Raw genomic sequence first — 17,298 nt, forward strand, 5'->3', positions numbered from 1 at the left:
AAAAGATCCAGAAAAAAACTTTCATACAATTGCTCATTTGATCTTTGACAATGGAGTTAAAAACATTCAGTGGAAAATGGACAGCCTCTTCAACAAATTGTGTTGGTTGAACTAGCAGTCAGCATGGAGAAGAATGCAAATCGATCCTTTCTTATCTCTTTCTACAAAGCTCAAGTGCAAGTGGATCAAAGATCTCCACATAAAACCAGGTACACTGAGTCTATTGGAAGAGAAAATAGGAAAAACCTTAGAATACATAGGCACAGAGGAAATTTTCTGAACAGAACACCAATGGCTTATGCTCTAAGATCAAAAATCGATAAATGAGACTTAATGAGATTGCAAAGTTTGTGTAAGGCTAAGGACACTGTCAAGAAAATAAAACGGCAGCCAACAGACTGGGAAAGGAGTGATCTATCCCACATGTGATAGAAGTCTAATATCCAATATATACAAAGAACTCAAGAAGTTAGACCCCAGAGAATCAAACAATCTTATTTTAAAATGTGGTACAGTGCTAAACAAAGAATTCTCAACCTAGGAATATTGAATGGCGGAGAAGCACCTAAGGAAATGCAAGACATCCCTAGTTATCAGGGAAATGTAAATCAAAACAGCCATGAGATTCTACCTCACACCAGTCAGAATGGCTGAGATCAAAAACTCAAATGACAGCAGATGCTGGCGAGGATGCGGAGAAAGAGAAACACTCCTCCACTGTGGTAGGAGTTGTAAGCTGGTACAACCACTCTGGAAATCAGTCTGGTGGTTCCTTAGAAAATTGGACATTGTACTACCTGAGGACCCAGTTATTCCACTTCTGAGCATATATGCCAAAGATGCTCCAACATATAAGAAGAACACATGTTCCACCATGTTTATAGCAACCTTATTTTTAATAGCCAGAAGCTGAAAAGAGCCCAGATGTCCTTCAGTAGAAAAATGGATACAGAAATTGTGGTACATTTACATAATGGAGTACTGCTCAGCTATTAGAAACAATGATTTTATGAAATTTATAGGCAAGTAGATGGAACTTGAAGCTGTCATCCTGAGTGAAGTAACCCAGCCACAAAAGAACAGACATGATATGCAGTCACTAATAATTGGATACTAGCCCCAGAAAGCTCTGAATACCCAAGAAAGAACTCTCAGATCATATGAAGCTCAAAAAAAGGAGGGCCAAAATGTGAAAGCCTCACTCCTTCGTAGAAAAGAAATAAGTGTATAGCACCCTCTCAGAGTATGATACACCTAGACTTTAAATCATTAATAATATAAGAGCTAAGAATGCAACCTTGTGACAATCCTTGGTATTTAAAAATCATTGTGTTTAATCTTTACAAACCAAAAAAAAAAAAAAAAAACTTTGACTATTTCCATGTTATGATTTGTTTTACATGTACTTTTTGCTCATTGTAACTAGTAAGATTTCAATGCATACTATCAAATCTTTAAAAAAATCAAGTACTGACAAAAATATATTCATATAGTTTTATGCAAAAATGCTTTTAAAATCTGTACATTTATCTGTTTTTTTAAAATAAGGCTGTTTAATTTAAAAAATAATGACTTCATGAAATTTTTAGGCAAATGGACAGAACTAGAAGCTATTATTCTGAGTGAAGTAACACAGTCACAAAAGAACACACATGGTATGGACTCACTGTTACAGGGATACTAGCGAAAAAGCTCAAAATACCCAAGAAACAATTCATAGAACGTACAAAGCTTAAGAAGGAAGACCAGAATGTTGTTTCCTCAGTCCTTCTTGGAAGGGAGAACAAAACACTCAAAGGAGGAAATATAGAGACAAATAGAAGAGCATGGTTTGAAGAAAAAATCATCCAAAGATGATCCAACCTGATCATGGGGATTCCAATGAAGGAGCTAGAGAAAGGACTGAAGGAGCTGAAAGGATTTGCAACCCCATGGGAAGAACACCATTATCAACCAAACAAACCCTCCAGAGCTTCCAGGGACTAAAACACCAATCAATGTGTACACATGGCTTCATTTTTATATGTAGCAGATTATGACATTGTCTGGCATCAGTGGGAGGAGATGCCTTTGGTCCAGTGAAGGTTCATTTTCCCAGTGTAGGGGAACGCTAAGGTTGTGAGGTGAAAGAGGGTAATTGAAAGAGGGAGCACCTTCATGGAAGCAAGGGATGGGGGATGGGGGATGAGGGTGGAAAGAAAGGAGATAACATTCAAAATGTAAATACAGAGAACATCCAATAAAAATGGAAAAAAAAATTATTTCTTGCAGGGTCAAAGATGAAACAGAGACTGGAGGAATGGCTAACCAGTACTCAGACTTACTTGAAATCTATCCCAGGATTAATCCCAATTACTGATACCCACAGCCATGCACTAGACAAAAGTCAAGGGCCCTTATGGAAGAGTTGGAATAAGTATTGAAGAACCTGAATGGGATCAGAACACCACAGGAGAACTAAGTGTTAAGTTACCTGGACCCGTGGAAGCACACAGAGATTGAGCCACCAACCAAAGAACACACATGAGCTTCAGTGAAGTCTTCCCACAATGTAGCAGACATGCAGCTTAATCTCCATGTGGAGCAGAAACTTGCCCTAAAACTACAGCCTGACTGCTCTATCAGTTTTACAAGGAGTGCCTTCACAGATGTCAGTGAGAGATGTGCTTACACTATCAGAGACTTGATATACCAGAATAGGGGGCCCACCTACTCAGAGAAGAAGGGGAAGGGGGACCAGAGAGTGTCTCTGTGAGGAGGTAACCAGTAGGGACCAATGTTTGTTGTAAATAAATACAATAATTTAAAAACATAAAATAAATTTTAAAAGATTAATATCTAAAAACGATCTAATAGTACTCTATGCTAAATCCATTTGGTCCTGGGATTTTTCTGGTTGAAAGACTTTAAATGACTGCTTCTATTTCTTCAGAGGTTATGGGACTGTTTAGATGGTTTATCTGATACTGATTTAACTTTGGTACCTGGTATCTGTCTAGGAAATTGTCTATTTCATCCAGATGTTCTAGTTTAATTGAGTATAGGCTTTTGTAGTAGGATCTGATTTTTTTTTTTTTTTTTTTTTAATTTCCTCGGTTTCTAGTGTTGTCTCCATTTTCATTTCTGATTTTCTTAATTTGGATACTGTCTCTGTGCCTTCTGGTTAGTCTGGCTAAGGGTTTAACTATCTTTTTATTTTCTCAAAGAACCAGTTCCTGGTTTTGTTGATTCATCGTATAGTTCTTTTTGTTTCTACTTGGTTGATTTCAGCACTGAATTTGATTATGTCCTGCCATCTACTCCTCTTGGGTGTATCTGCTTCAAGAGCTTTTAGGTGTGCTGTCAGGCTGCTAGTGTATGTTCTCTCCAGTGTCTTTTTGGAGGCATTCAGAGCTATGAGTTTTTCTCTTAGCACTGCTTTCATTGTGCCCTATAAATTTGGGTATGTTGGGACTTCATTTTCATTAAATACTAAAAAGCCATTAATTTCTTCCTTTATTTCTTTCTTGACCAAGTTATCATTGAGTAGAGCATTGTTCAGCTTCCATGTGTATGTGGGCTTTCTGTTGTTTTTTTGCTGTTATTAAAGACCGACCTTAGTCTCTGGTGATCTGATAGGATGGGATTATTTCAATCTTCTTGTTTCTGTTGAGGCCTCTTTTGTGACCGATTATATGGCCAAATGTGGAGAAGGTACTATGAAGTGCTGAGAAGGTATAGTCTTTTGTTTTAGGATGAAATGTTCTGTAGTATCTGTTCTGTTAGTGTCACTGTGTCTCAGTTTAGTTTGTTTCCATGATCTGTCCGTTGATGAGAGTAGAGTGTTGAAGTCTCCCACTACTATTGAGTATGATGCAATATATGCTTTGAGCTTTAGTAAGTTTTGTTTGTTTTTAATGAATGTGGGTGACCTTGCATTTGGAGCATAGATAATCTGAATTGAGAGTTCAGCTTGGTAGATTTTTTTCTTTGATGTGTAAAGTGTCCTTTCTTATGCTTTTTGGTTGAAAGTCAATTGTATTCGATATTAGAATTGCTACTCTAGCTTGTATCTTGGGACCATTTGCTTAGAAAAAAAAAAATTTCAGCCTTTTACTCTGAGGTAGTGTCTGTCTTTGTCACTCAGAAGAGTTTTCTGTATGCAGCCAAATGCTGGATCCTGTTTACATATTCAGTCTCTTTGTCTATGTCTTTTTATTGGGGAACTGAGTCCATTGATTTTAAGAGATTAAAGAATAGTAATTTTTTTCCTGATATTTTTATTTTTAGAGTAGAATTATGTTTGTGATGCTTTCTTCCTTTGTGTTTATTAAAAGATTATTTTCTTGATTTTCCTAGGGTCTATTTCTTGATTTTCCTAGAGTCTCCCTCCTTGTGATATAGTTTTCCATCTATTATCCTCTGTAGGGCTGGATTTGTGGAAAGATATTGTGTACATTTGTATTTGTCATGGAATGTCTTGGTTTCTCCATCTGTAGTAATTGAGTTTTTCTGGGTATAATAGTCTAGGCTGGCATTTTTGTTTTCCTAGGATCTGTATGACATATGCCCAGGATCTTCCTTCTTTTAGTATCTGCTGTAGTTCCGATAGGTCAGCCTTTATATGTTACTTGATTTTTTCCCCCCTTACTGCTTTCAAAATTCTTTGTTTTGTACATTTGGTTTTTGACTATTATGTGAGGGGAGAAATATCTTTTCTGGTACGTTCTATTTGTAGTTCTGTGGGCGTCTTAAATGTTCATGGGCATCTTTCTCTAGGTTAGGGAAGGTTTTTTTGTTTTGTTTTTTTTATAATTTTGTTGAAGATATTTACTGGCCCTTCAAGCTGAGAATCTTCACTTTCCTCTATACATACTATCCTTAGTTTTGGTCTTCTCATTGTGTCCTGGATGTTTGGGGGTAGGAACTTTCTGCATTTTCTTTTGACTATTGTGTCAATGTTTTCTGTTATCTTCTAAACCTCTTCTAACTCTTGTATTCTGTTAATGATAGGCATCTATGTATGACTCCTGATCTTTCCTAGGTTTGCTATCTCAAGGCTTTATGATTTATTGTATTTTCATTTTTAGATCCTGAGTGGTTTTAATTCCTTCACCTGTTTGGTTTTACTTTTAATTCTTTAAGGGATTACTGTGTTTCTACTTTAAGGGCTTCTGCTTACTACCTATGTTCTCCAGTATTTTTATTTATGCCCTTCCTAAAGTCCTCTACTATCATCATGAAATGCGATTTTAAATCTCAATCTTGCTTTTCTGGTGTGATGGGGTATCCAGGACGTGCTGTAGTAGAACTGGGTTCTGATGATGCCAAGTATCCTGTTTCTTATGTTCTTGTGCTTGCATCTTGCCATCTATCTCTATTGCTACCTGCTCTTGCTGTCTCTGACTGGAGACTGCCCCTCTTGTAATCCTGGTTGTATAAGAACTCCTCAGAGAACAGCTGTCTCTGTGAATCTGACTGATTCTGGCATCCTAGTTTCCTGAGATACTGGGTGTGTCAAAGTTCCTGGGAGTCAAACTGCCTGGGAGATACTTAAATCCTGGTGTGACTAAAGTCCTGAGGTCTTGTTGTGTCAGAGCTCCTGGGAGTCAAGCTTTCCCTGGGTTTTGCAGGAGTGGTTGGAGGTGGGTAGGGACGAAGCTGAATGTGCTCTGGGCACAGGTACAAGCTGGAAGGAACCCATGCCTCTGTCTGGGCATGGGTTTGTTTCCCTGGTTCCTGTGAGGGGTCCCAGTTATGCTGGGTGTTGGGAAAGACGTTGTCTCAACTGTGACCTGAGTGTGTCAGAGCTCCAGTGATCCTGGATGTGTCATCTCCTGAGAAGTGAGCTTCATCTGTGATCCTGGGTGTGCTAAAGCTCCTGGGATTCAGGCTTATTCTTGTGTGTTGTGGGAATGGGTACAAAACCAGCGCCCAAGGTCTGCTTAGGGCACGGGTTCAGACTGGGAAGAACCCGTGCCACTGGCTGGGTGGGGGTTCCTTCATCCCTGGATCCTGGGGGACCCAGTTATTCTGGGGTTGGAGCAAATGCTGTTAGAGCACCTGGGAGACAGTCTTCCTCTGGGTGTTGTCAGTATGGATGCAGAACCAGCACCCAAGGTCTGCTCACAGCACAAGTTCAGACCGGAAGGGTGCTATTTTTGTAATTGTGTCTAGTCCTTATGGTTAAAATCTGCCTGCACACTGAAGCTAAGCTGAGAGAAACCTATGTAGCCTGAATTTCAAAAGCGGCATTCAATAGTAAGCCTCCCCAACCCTTCTGTTAGGGTCCTTACGCTCAAGACCACTGGAGCTGCAGATGTACTCTAAACCCAGAAGCACCATGACTGGATGTGGCATTCAGAGGAAACAGAAGCACAACTGCTGAGGACTGAGGCAGACCTGTTGCTATAGGTCACTGAGCCAATGGCCATTACAGTCAGCCATCATCTCACTGTCACCACAGGAGAGTGGACACAGGAATCTGTGCAAGCCTAGCACTGGATTCTGAAGCCATATTCAGTACTTGTGTCCCTTTTCCCCAGAGACACTATATCTTCATGCTCTGCTGATTGAGATGTGGACAAGTATAACTTACATAATATATAACTGTCTTTTCTATCCTACCCAACTTACATTGATGCTGCAACTAGGTTTGCACGGTACAAGTCAAGGTATTTTCACATATAATAAATTATTTAAATGGGTGTTTATGCTGGGAGATAGAAGCTAGAGAGCCCAATTCCTATAATTCAAACCAGACTTTGAGTATGGGCTCAGAAATGCTTGAAACTCTTTTCTTAAATTCATTCTCCTTAAAATGCTTCAGGTGGAAAGTGATTTTTTAAAATATATCAGTAAATTCGTTTTTATTTGAAAAGAGTCCACTACAGATCTCAATGACTCCAGGGATTAATAAGAGACCTACAACAAAGTATGACTTGTTTCTTCATGAAAACTACTAAATTTAACCAAGAACACAATTCTTTGGTGGTCCTGCCAACTCAGTGAAGTTCATAACCAGGGTAAAAGAAGACCCTGTAAGTAACATTTGTGTGCCAAGAATGATGGAACACACCTACATTCCCAGCACCCAGGAGGCTCAGGTAAAAGAATGTCAGTTGGAGGCTAGCCTAGGCTACATACATACAGAGAACTTTCTCTAAAAGACCCTAAACAAAACAAGAAAAAACAACCAAACAACAAAAAACCCAACCCAAGAAAAATATAAAAAAGACTTATTCTCATTTTCACAAGAGAACTCAGCTGATTTGGTGTACTTTTGACTAAATCTATGATCTCAGCGATAAGCTGCTTACTAGACTGAAGAGGTTGGTGGTCTGCAAGAAACACGTTAAGTGTGGTATTTCTGTGATGTGAAAAACCCAGAAGTTGATAATCACTTCATGAAATATCCTATGTTTACCAGACATACAGAGCAGAAAATTCTCCAACTAATTATATCCACACTTGACTGTCAAAATTTTTGCATACACATGAAGTAGAAGCAACTAAAACTCTAAAGGCACAGTAAACTTGCTATATAATTTACTGAGACTGGAATTTTGAGGAATTCAATTTGGATGTCCATGGAGAAACACCATTTTATGTTGACTGGTGATGAAACTTATTAAACCTCACATAACACAAGTTACAAAGGAAAACTGTGTAGTCACTTTGACTTTGAACGCTTAAAAAAAATTGTCCTAAAATGTAATTGTAGTAATGATTACACAGGGGTGGGGGGGGAAGGTCTTTGGTATATATATTTATAATGGGTAAGTTTTATAACATAAAAATTACAACTCAATGTGACTGTAAAAATATCTGAAGTCAGGTTAGATAAAATGCCTATGTTTCCCATATGTTGTGACATGAATATGTAGAGAAAGAAAGGACAAGGAAGAGAGAACACATAAACATGAATGACAATGGAGAAAACAAAAGGCAGTAAAAATTAAGCCTGTCAGTCTAGTTCAATAGAAAGGAGCTCTATCTATATTTTCACTTTGAAATTGTATCAAAAATTTAACATTATTTAAAAAGGTCAAATATATCATGTAACAAGGTTCTTTTAATTATTATACCTATCTTCTTTAATAAAAACCATATACATCCTCAATAAGAAAACTGAATATAATTTTAATAGTTCCTTCAAGAACGAAGCTTGGTTGTAACACCAATACAATGTACTCACACTATGGTCTACAGATTTGAATATGAAATTACCTGTAAATCCTGTAATGTGCAGATGGCACAAGCCTTCCAATTCTGACAAGGTGACATTTGAAAGACCATTTTTAAAAAAAATTGGTTTCATTTTGATTTTGAGATTAAATGTAATTATACAGATATTCAGAATATTATTTGTTACTTGTTTACTTCATAAAATACTGTTGTTCTGAAACAAATTTTGTCAGTGAAATAGTAATTATCTAAAAGAAAATGGGCATTCATGCTGCATCTTTAAACCATTACAATCATTTAAATTCTGAGTATATCTTTATAATTCAAACAGCTTTTAAAGGCCACTTTACATGGTCAATCAAGAACATAATTAAGTACATCTTAACGGCATTTCTACTGATATTAGAAGAAATAATTTATCTACACCATTTGTTTTCCCCAAAGAGAAGTATTACTATCAGAAGATGATAGATTTTCAAGTTTAGCTTGCAAAAAAACAAAAAATTTACCAGTAGATAAAGGCACAATTTTTACTCACTTGGAGTAATCAACCACAAAATGATTGCTTACTTTCAACATGATTGACATTTTTCAATTTGACTTTAATCCTGACATCTCTTTATTTATCTTTTCATGTATTTGCTATGGGGTACTAATATCCAATGGGTTTCATGACAAAAATAACCAAAATCAAACAGTGGGGCAGAAGATTGACAAAGTATTTCACATCCTTGAATTATACACCAAGTCAAGAGTGGGGGTTGGAAGGAGGTGCAAAGGAGATAGCAGGACTACGTAGATTCTTGTGATAAAACCAGCAAATCAACAGGGTTATCATCTCACTTCCAATTTCTTCCCCTCAAGAACAATTTGAATCTCTTTGGCATCTAAAGTCTCATATGTCAGCAACGCTTCTGCCAGGTTCTTATGTTCTTTTGCATGTGTTTTCAAGATATGTTTTGCTCGTTCATATGACTCCTGAAAGAGAAAAGCAAGTTATACAGGAAAGTGTAGAGATGCAAAGACTGTAAGTCAGAAAAATATAAAACTAATGTAGCTTCAAAATATCTGTTGATTTATACTTTAAAACTCATTTGTACATAATATAAACAGTATATGCAATGTATTACAACAGAAGAATTCAACAAAATGTTTCAAAAGAGTCTTTGCCTTTCCAAAATGTTCACTTTCTCAGTTTAACTGCTACTAGGGCATTTCTTTACCCCCCAAAGCAGTTAATTCAAGCCTGGCTGTGTCCTTGGAAGTCTGCTTTCCTGAAGTTCTTACTCTCATCCTAAATGCTTCCCTGTTCCCACCACCATTTCCCCATCATCAGTACCCTATCTCTTGCAGAAAACACTACTCCCAAAGAGTAAACTATTTGAATATTCCTACCAAAGCCCCTTCACACCATCTAATTAATACTGATTACATTCCTCATTCAATAGACACTGCACCTCAATGAGATCTTTTCTTCATTCCAAGGGATGAGCAACTTCATTATCTAAGAATATGTAAAAAACCTTTCCAGTAAGCTCCAGATCAACATACCTATTTCTAGCTTAAAATCTTCATTATGGTGTCCAAATTCAATAACTTATTAGAAAAAAAAAAACAAAAAAGCAAAAAACTACCTACACCAACAGTTTACATCCCAGTTTGTTCTCCATGTTCTTAAGTGAATGACATAAATGATATAGTTATCAGAGGCAGAAATCTAAAACATGGTTCCAGCTGCTCTCTTACCTTCCACAACTGACATATAATGTTGTAAGTCTACATTTTGAAGATGATTTCAAATGTACTATGAAGCCACAGGTGACCCTGAACTCTGAACCTTCCTGCTTCTACCTTCCAAGTGCTAAAATTACAGGCATTTGCTCACAGCCCTAGTCTCTGTGGTGCTAAGAATTGAACCCAGTGCTTCATACATGCTAGGCAATCACACCAACTGAGCCGCATCCCAAGTCTTTATCAGTATCTCTTAAGCTCACTCAGTGTGTCATCCCCTGTTACATTCTGCAGGGTAGGATTTAAAAGCCTTAGTTATCACTCTTTTTTGTTTGCAGTGCTGGGAATTAAGCCCCAAGGCATTTCATAAGCTAGACAAGCATTCTCTGCTACTGAACCACACTTTCCTTATTATCATTTTTAAAAATACTTAGGCACATTTTGTATTAAAAAAAAAAAATCAAGAACAGAAAAGTATTACCCGTAGAAGAATTCTTATTTCTTGTTCAATGGCCGACTGAGTTTCAGGACTTAGCTTTCCTGTATCACTGTAGGTCATAACTCCAAGCTAATACCAAAACAGATAAAGGCACAAATTATCAAGAAATCGAGCCCATTCAGTACCAGTCTTTATATAAACAAGCATCACTTGTGGCCGTGTGAAACAAAAGATGCAACAAAAGTGCTGAGCACAACGAAGCGTCTTTGGGAACCATGAAGACAAAATTCGAAGAAGATAAAAGAGCTTTAAGTCCTTTACGTGACTTCTCAGAAAACCCTGGCAGCTCACCCAAACCAAGCCATTCAGTTCATGTGCCCCATAGACTGCAATGGTAAAGTAAGAATGTGAAATGATGAGCTAAATAATTTATTTTATATGCTCTTAGTTCATGATGTTTAAGCAGAAAAAAAACTATTACTAGTCAGAGCAGTGCTCAGAATAAGTCACAAGCAAATTAGGAATCAGACAAGGAAAGGAATGCTATCGACTCATAAACCTATCAAAGAACCACACAGTAAATTCAACTACCTTTTCACTCATCCCAAATTTGGTAACCATCCTCTTTGCAATTTTTGTTGCATTATCAAAATCACTAGAAGCACCTAGATTTAAAAAACAAAAAAAGACATAATTTGAAAATATCTTTAAAAAAATAAACATAAAATTGAAGAAAATACTCATCAAAAACCAACCAGTTGTAATATGATCAGTTCCAAATATGAGTTCCTCTGCCACTCTTCCTCCCATACTAACATCCATCTGTGCAAGCAGCTGGGCTCTAGTTTCATTCCATCTGTCATTCTCAGGCAACAGTGACACCTATACAATTTAATAATAACAGAAAGAATTCAGACACACTTCTGAAATAGTGACACATTCATAACCAACGTTATTTAATTCTTCCAACAGACAGTACTCAGTATAACAATGCTGAAAGCCAAGAGATTCAAAAGACATGGTCACCAAGTAACTCAATGACAAAACCAACATGAAAAAGAAAGAAAACCCTCTATATAAAAGTGCATCTGACAAACAGGTGCATAATGCTGCAAGAGAGCTTTTTTCCAGCTGCACAAAAATATGTCAGATTTAAGACTGAAGCATGCACTAACAAATTACTTGAACAACGATGAAACCAGCAACTATGGCATATGTGTCTTTATTGTAGTAGCTTACTTAGATATCTAAAAATTACAGTTAATAGTGACTATTCCATTACATTTCAGTATAAATATGTAACACCTAAATAAATAAAACTACTTTGATAAAGAAATTATAGCAAATGGATCTAATTTCAGTGTTGTTCACAAGATCAAAAGTGATAAAAATCATTAGGAATTTGCAATCTCTTATATATGAGTCTCTGAGTCCCAAGCACAATAATGGGAGGAAGAGCGAGGAAGGACTAAAAAACTTACATGTCCAAGTGTTGGCCCTCGTGGCATGATTGTAGCTTTATTGATCGGCATGGCATCTTTTGTATAATATGCAATAATAGCATGACCAGATTCATGATAGGCTGTTATAGTTTTGTTTTTGTTATCAATTTCCACACTTCTTCTTTCTGGTCCTAAGATAAGGAACATATAGAATAGTATACTTAACTGCTGCATATGGTAGCCATAATTCCACCACTCCAGAGGCAAGAAAATCATAAGTTTCATGTTAGCCCATGATTCTGTGATAAGAGAAAAGCAAACCAGCAAACCACACACACACACACACACACACACACACACACACACACACACACACACACACACACGGTGTGGAGGGTGGGGGTGGGAGAGAGCGTGCAAGCGAGCACTTCTTAGGGAGGTTGGAGACATGGCAGTTAGAAGGCTAAGGCAGGATGACCAGCCTGAGATACATAGTAAAGTGAGAGCCAACTGACCAGCTTAGATTATAGAATGAAAGTCAGGCTCAAAAATTAAAAGGTAAGGCAGGGTAAAAACAAAGAAAAAGATGAACTGTAGGAGATATGAAGAAGGAAGACATACCCATCAGAATTTTATCCTTAGAAAACTCTAGTTCTTTCATGGTAACCATTTCTTTTCCATCAACTGCTGCCTTTAATGCAGCTTGATTCACAAGATTCTCCAACTCTGCTCCAGAAAACCCAACAGTCCCTCGAGCTATGATTTCTGGATCAACAGCTATAGAGAAAGAGAATATAATAAATTTCTATCACTAAATATAAGCTCACATTTTGAAGGTAGAAAAAACACAATTATTCTGAATTACAACTTAAAACACGTATCTTAAAACTAAAACTGAACTTACTAAAACTTAAGCAAAATATACCATTTTAAGTTAATGTTACTAATTACTATTAATTATTAATTATTATTAATAATAATAATTATTATTATTTCAATAATAAAACTTCCAGAAAAGCTCTAAGTTTTACTAGCTTTCTGAAAACAAAAAGCAGTTATTAAATTGGATTTAGAACCTTGAAATATAACCAATGCTGGGTCTGGAGAGATGGCCTAGCATTTTAAAGATGGCTCTAGCAGAGGAACCCTGGTTCTCAGCATCCACAGGGCACTGCACACATGTGGTGTAAATAAATACATGCAGACAAAACAGCTATACATATAAAAGATAAAAATAAATATATCTTAAATATGCTCTACATTTATCCAGCCTAACCACAAATGAAAAAAGCAAGCCCACAGTTCTAATTCTTTTCTCTTAAATTCACTTTATAATACCTTGGTCTCTCCATGTGATGGGAGATATCCCTAAATCCCTGCAGGTTATGCTACTGTCCTTCTTTTCAAGTGCTCTGTATTTCTATAAGCCTTCTTTCATACTGTGCTTTATTCCTAAATGGAGCCTATTTTTTTGTATTTTATATTTTGATTTAAAATCTATACACACATCTTTATATATGCACATAACACACACACACACACACGCACGCACGCACGCACGCACGCACGCACGCACGCACGCATGTCTATAAACCCCAAACCAAATTTCCTTTGGAATCAGGATACAAGAATAATATCCTGAATATATACATAAACTGAAGAGCACACATATAAATAAGTATAAAGAGGAGCAAAAAATTAACTGGTCTGAAATATAAAGAACTATAAAGGTCCAACTAGGGACCAAACAGAATTGTTAGATATATTTCCATTTTCTTGAAATAACAATATTTGAATTAAGAAATTGGACTCACATTTATCAAACTTTATTTTATTAAGATACCACTTCAAAATTTCAGTCCGACCCTTCACATCTGGTCTTGGAACAGTAACTTGCATATCAAAACGACCAGGACGTATTAAGGCACTGGGAAAAAAATAAAAAGAATATATATAGATAGATAAATTAATAAGCCGAAGATGCTAGCATACATAACACATGATGGGAAAACAATGACAACCTAAGAAAAGAATTCTGAATAAAAATGTTCAGACAGTTCCCTCAGAAGTTTGAAAGCCATTAGTTGAGGCTCATGGGAACTGCACACCCATAGCCACAGAAATCGAATCTAAGGAATCCCAGGACTACATAGTATAGCCTGCTGTGAAATAATAATGAACAGAAGGGGAAGGTTCGTGTGGACAGTACATGTGCCACTAAGGTAGTATTATCTCTCCTCTCCTCTCCTCCCTACCTAGAGCCCCTTCAGATCACTCATTCGCTGCTGTTTCTCTCTATTGCAGCTGTACCTCCTCCCCAGTGGTCCCTTTTACTTTCCTAGTTTGTGCAGCTATTCCAGGTTATGTACTTACACCTGAAAACCTAAAACTGGATGCATGGTTTCAATATCACTCTATCATAGAATTTTTTTTTTTTTTTTTTTTTTTTTTTTTTTTTTTTTTTTTTTGGCTAATGATATTTTTTTTTTAGACTGGTTTTCTATATAGTCCCAATAGTTCTTGAGCTTAATATATAGCCCAGGCTCAAACTCTCAGAGATCTGCCTGTCTCTTCCATCCAAATGCTGAGATTAAAGGGGTGTAGCAAGATGCCCAGCATATTTTAACTGAGTACCAAAAAATATCTCCAATATGTGTAAGTCAGTGTGTGTGTGTGTGTGTGTGTGTGTGTGTGTGTGTGTGTGTGTGTGTGTGTGTGTGTGTGTGTGTCCCTTCTGGGTTGGTGATACTTCCCCAAAGAAGCATAGAGCATCTAACAAAAATACTCAACACCGGGCATTACTGTTGGTCAGTGTTGTCCAGGAGACTCTCCAAATATTATAGGCTACTGCTATTGTCCTTGCCTGCCCCCACAGAGGTGAAAACAAGTCTGCAAGGAAGAAGGTGCATGTACTTCAGATACAGGACCTAGAGAACTCTGAACCGGAAATGACTGGAATGCCTCTTCCCTGAAGACCAGCTTTATGATATTAGAAGGCACCATGCAAGATTCCAAAGAGAGAAGCAACCAACAGTCCTACCCAAATATGACCGCTCTTTAACTGGGTTTAAAACCTACTCCACAGAGAGATATCATCCCTGGTACTGGAAACCTAGCCAGCTACCCAGGTATAGTAAGGGATCTTAGAGGAGAACTTATAACTGCTATTTTGCTAAACCAGCACAATCCCCAATTACATTCTAAATATTTGACCTTATATCCACTGATAAAAGAGTAGACATTGGTGTAAAAAACAAAGTTTTTAGGGGCTCTGAGACTTTTCCAAAACGCCCCATTCTTAGAATATGAGACCCTAAAGACACAGAAATGGTTAAAGTCAGACTCAGAGATTTTTCCAGTCATCCCAATGCTATGAGATCCCACCTGTGCCTGACAAATAAAAACAATGGCCCAGAGTAAATCTCAGAAAAACCACAGAATATACTGACTGATAGCCACCTGGCCATCTAGAAAGCCCTAGATATGGTCCTGACGCATGTCATAGTTAACTCCTGCTCTAATCACCCAATTCCGAGAAACAAAACAAGTACAAAACCCCTCAAAGTTTTGAAATATATAAACAAGTTTCTGAAAATATAAAAACAAAGTTTTGGTGAACAGGTCAAGCTATACTGACCAAGCTGAGTTAACGCAAAACAAAAATGACTGCTTTAGAAACAGTTCCCCTACCCCTTCCTGTACTGAATTCCAAGGAGAATGCAAACTGTCAACAACCTTACTGCCAGTTTCCCTCTTCCCTCCCCCCTCCTCTATTCTTTCTGAAAATTATACTGCTGACCAATGGTAAAATAGTTCACCTCCCCCACAAAAAAGTATAAAAGATGTGTGCTTTGTGAGTTTGTGGTTGACTCTCCCTGCGAGGATGAGCAGCCCCATGTACATGGAATAAAAACCTCTTGTGATTACAGCACTCTATCATCTAATTGTGTTCTGTGGGTAGCGCTCCTGAGCTAAAAACTCCTTGTGGTCTTACAACAACTTCACCCCTCATCGAGAAAACTTCTCTGCAACTGACAGAGCACTGCAGAAAACTACACCCAGTCGAAGTGCAGCTGTAGAGCCCAGTGCCAACCGACAAACCGAGAACACAACTACACCTATGGCTCATGGATCATGGTAAGACTGTAAGAGCCATAGAATGAGGCAACTTTGGGAAACTGTACTGCCTAGAAATGCCAGAAGCAACACTCATATGTCTTGCTAATGTGGCTGCCTAAACGTGACCTCAAACAGGTGAGGCTATGCTATGCAAATGTGGATGGGGAAAGCTCAAAGAACTCCAAGTAAAACTGCTGAGGAATAAATCCTAACCAGAGAAGAGCATCCCAAATAATCAGCTAGAAAATATACAAGTAACACTATAAACACTTTGTACTTATTATGTATTTAGGAATATATACACACAAAGAAAAACTAAAGAAAAAATACAATAAAATTTAAAAAGAGCATAGTTGGGGGTGGGGGTTACATGGGATGACTTGAAGAAAGGGAAGAAGAAAAATGATATAATCTCAAAAACATAAAACAATTATCTTTAAAAATGCACAGTCCCCTCTTAATTGCTAGAGTGCTGAAATGAGTGTTGTATCAGAAAAAACAAGCTACTAATCATAAAAAATAACTCGTATAAGTTCTGTTTAATTTAAACTTTCTTGTTTTTAAATATGGAAGAGGCACAGTTATGTGCATTTTAGTGCAGGTGCCTACAGGGGCCAAAAAAAGTGCTCAATCCCCTAGGGCTGGAGTTACATAGTGGCTGTAAGCTGGAGAGGCTGAGTTATGGAAACAAAACTCAGATCCATGGCAAGGACCATATGCTCTCTTAACCATTAGGCCTCTCTAGCCTTACTCCCAAGACAAACCTTTAATGCTATAAAGTTTACTTTTAGGCTTATGCTCTAAGATCAAGAATCAACAAACAAGACCTCATGAAACTGCAAAGTTTCTGTAAGGCTAAGGACACTGTCAAGAGGACAAAATGGCAGCCAACAAATTGGGAAAGGATCTTTACCAATCCTACATCTGACAGAGGGCTAATATGCAATATACACAAAGAACTCAAAAAGTTAGACTCCAGAGAATCAAGTAATCCTATTAAAAAATGGGGTACAGAGCTAAACAACTAATTCTCAACTGAGGAATATGGAAATATCTGAGAAGCACTGTTGGGAGCCATGCTTATCCCCCCTCAAGGGTCAGCTGAACTGCCCACTTGTATGCCTAAACTTTGGAAATAGGATATGCCCTCCTTTGAAGTTTAGATGGGCCTAGTCACAAACTGATTTACACCAGTGTTCTTGTAGTTTTTACTGCCACCGGTTACAGACTCACCCCAGGGGGTGTCACTTCCACCAGCAGCTAGGGAATTTGCATACTGCCTTTGTAGATGTACATCTTGAGAGCAGAAGCCAGAGAATAAAGCAACATTTTCTGATAACAAATTGTATTATGTCTTTTTCTTTACAAATCCTCAGACCTTCGCAGGATTTGGAATAGATT

At 37.5% G+C, this 17,298-nt stretch overlaps 1 protein-coding gene across 1 annotated transcript in view; it reads right to left on the reverse strand.

Annotated features, from left to right (window-relative positions):
* Nucleotides 1–8,106: 8,106 nt before the first annotated feature.
* The window catches only part of YME1L1 (YME1 like 1 ATPase), a 42,832-nt gene continuing 33,640 nt past the window's right edge, over nt 8,107–17,298 (reverse strand). Inside the window, exons 13-19 of the mRNA XM_080917618.1 lie at nt 13,593–13,705; nt 12,400–12,555; nt 11,818–11,969; nt 11,092–11,218; nt 10,928–11,001; nt 10,379–10,465; nt 8,107–9,144 (exon numbers count right to left, since the gene is read on the reverse strand). Coding sequence (XP_080773744.1) covers nt 9,001–9,144; nt 10,379–10,465; nt 10,928–11,001; nt 11,092–11,218; nt 11,818–11,969; nt 12,400–12,555; nt 13,593–13,705 — 853 coding nt within the window. The 3' untranslated portion in view covers nt 8,107–9,000. The remainder of the gene's footprint in view (nt 9,145–10,378; nt 10,466–10,927; nt 11,002–11,091; nt 11,219–11,817; nt 11,970–12,399; nt 12,556–13,592; nt 13,706–17,298) is intronic.

Source organism: Micromys minutus (assembly GCF_963924665.1).
Source record: "Micromys minutus genome assembly, chromosome: 6".
NCBI classification, from domain to species: Eukaryota; Metazoa; Chordata; class Mammalia; order Rodentia; family Muridae; genus Micromys; species Micromys minutus.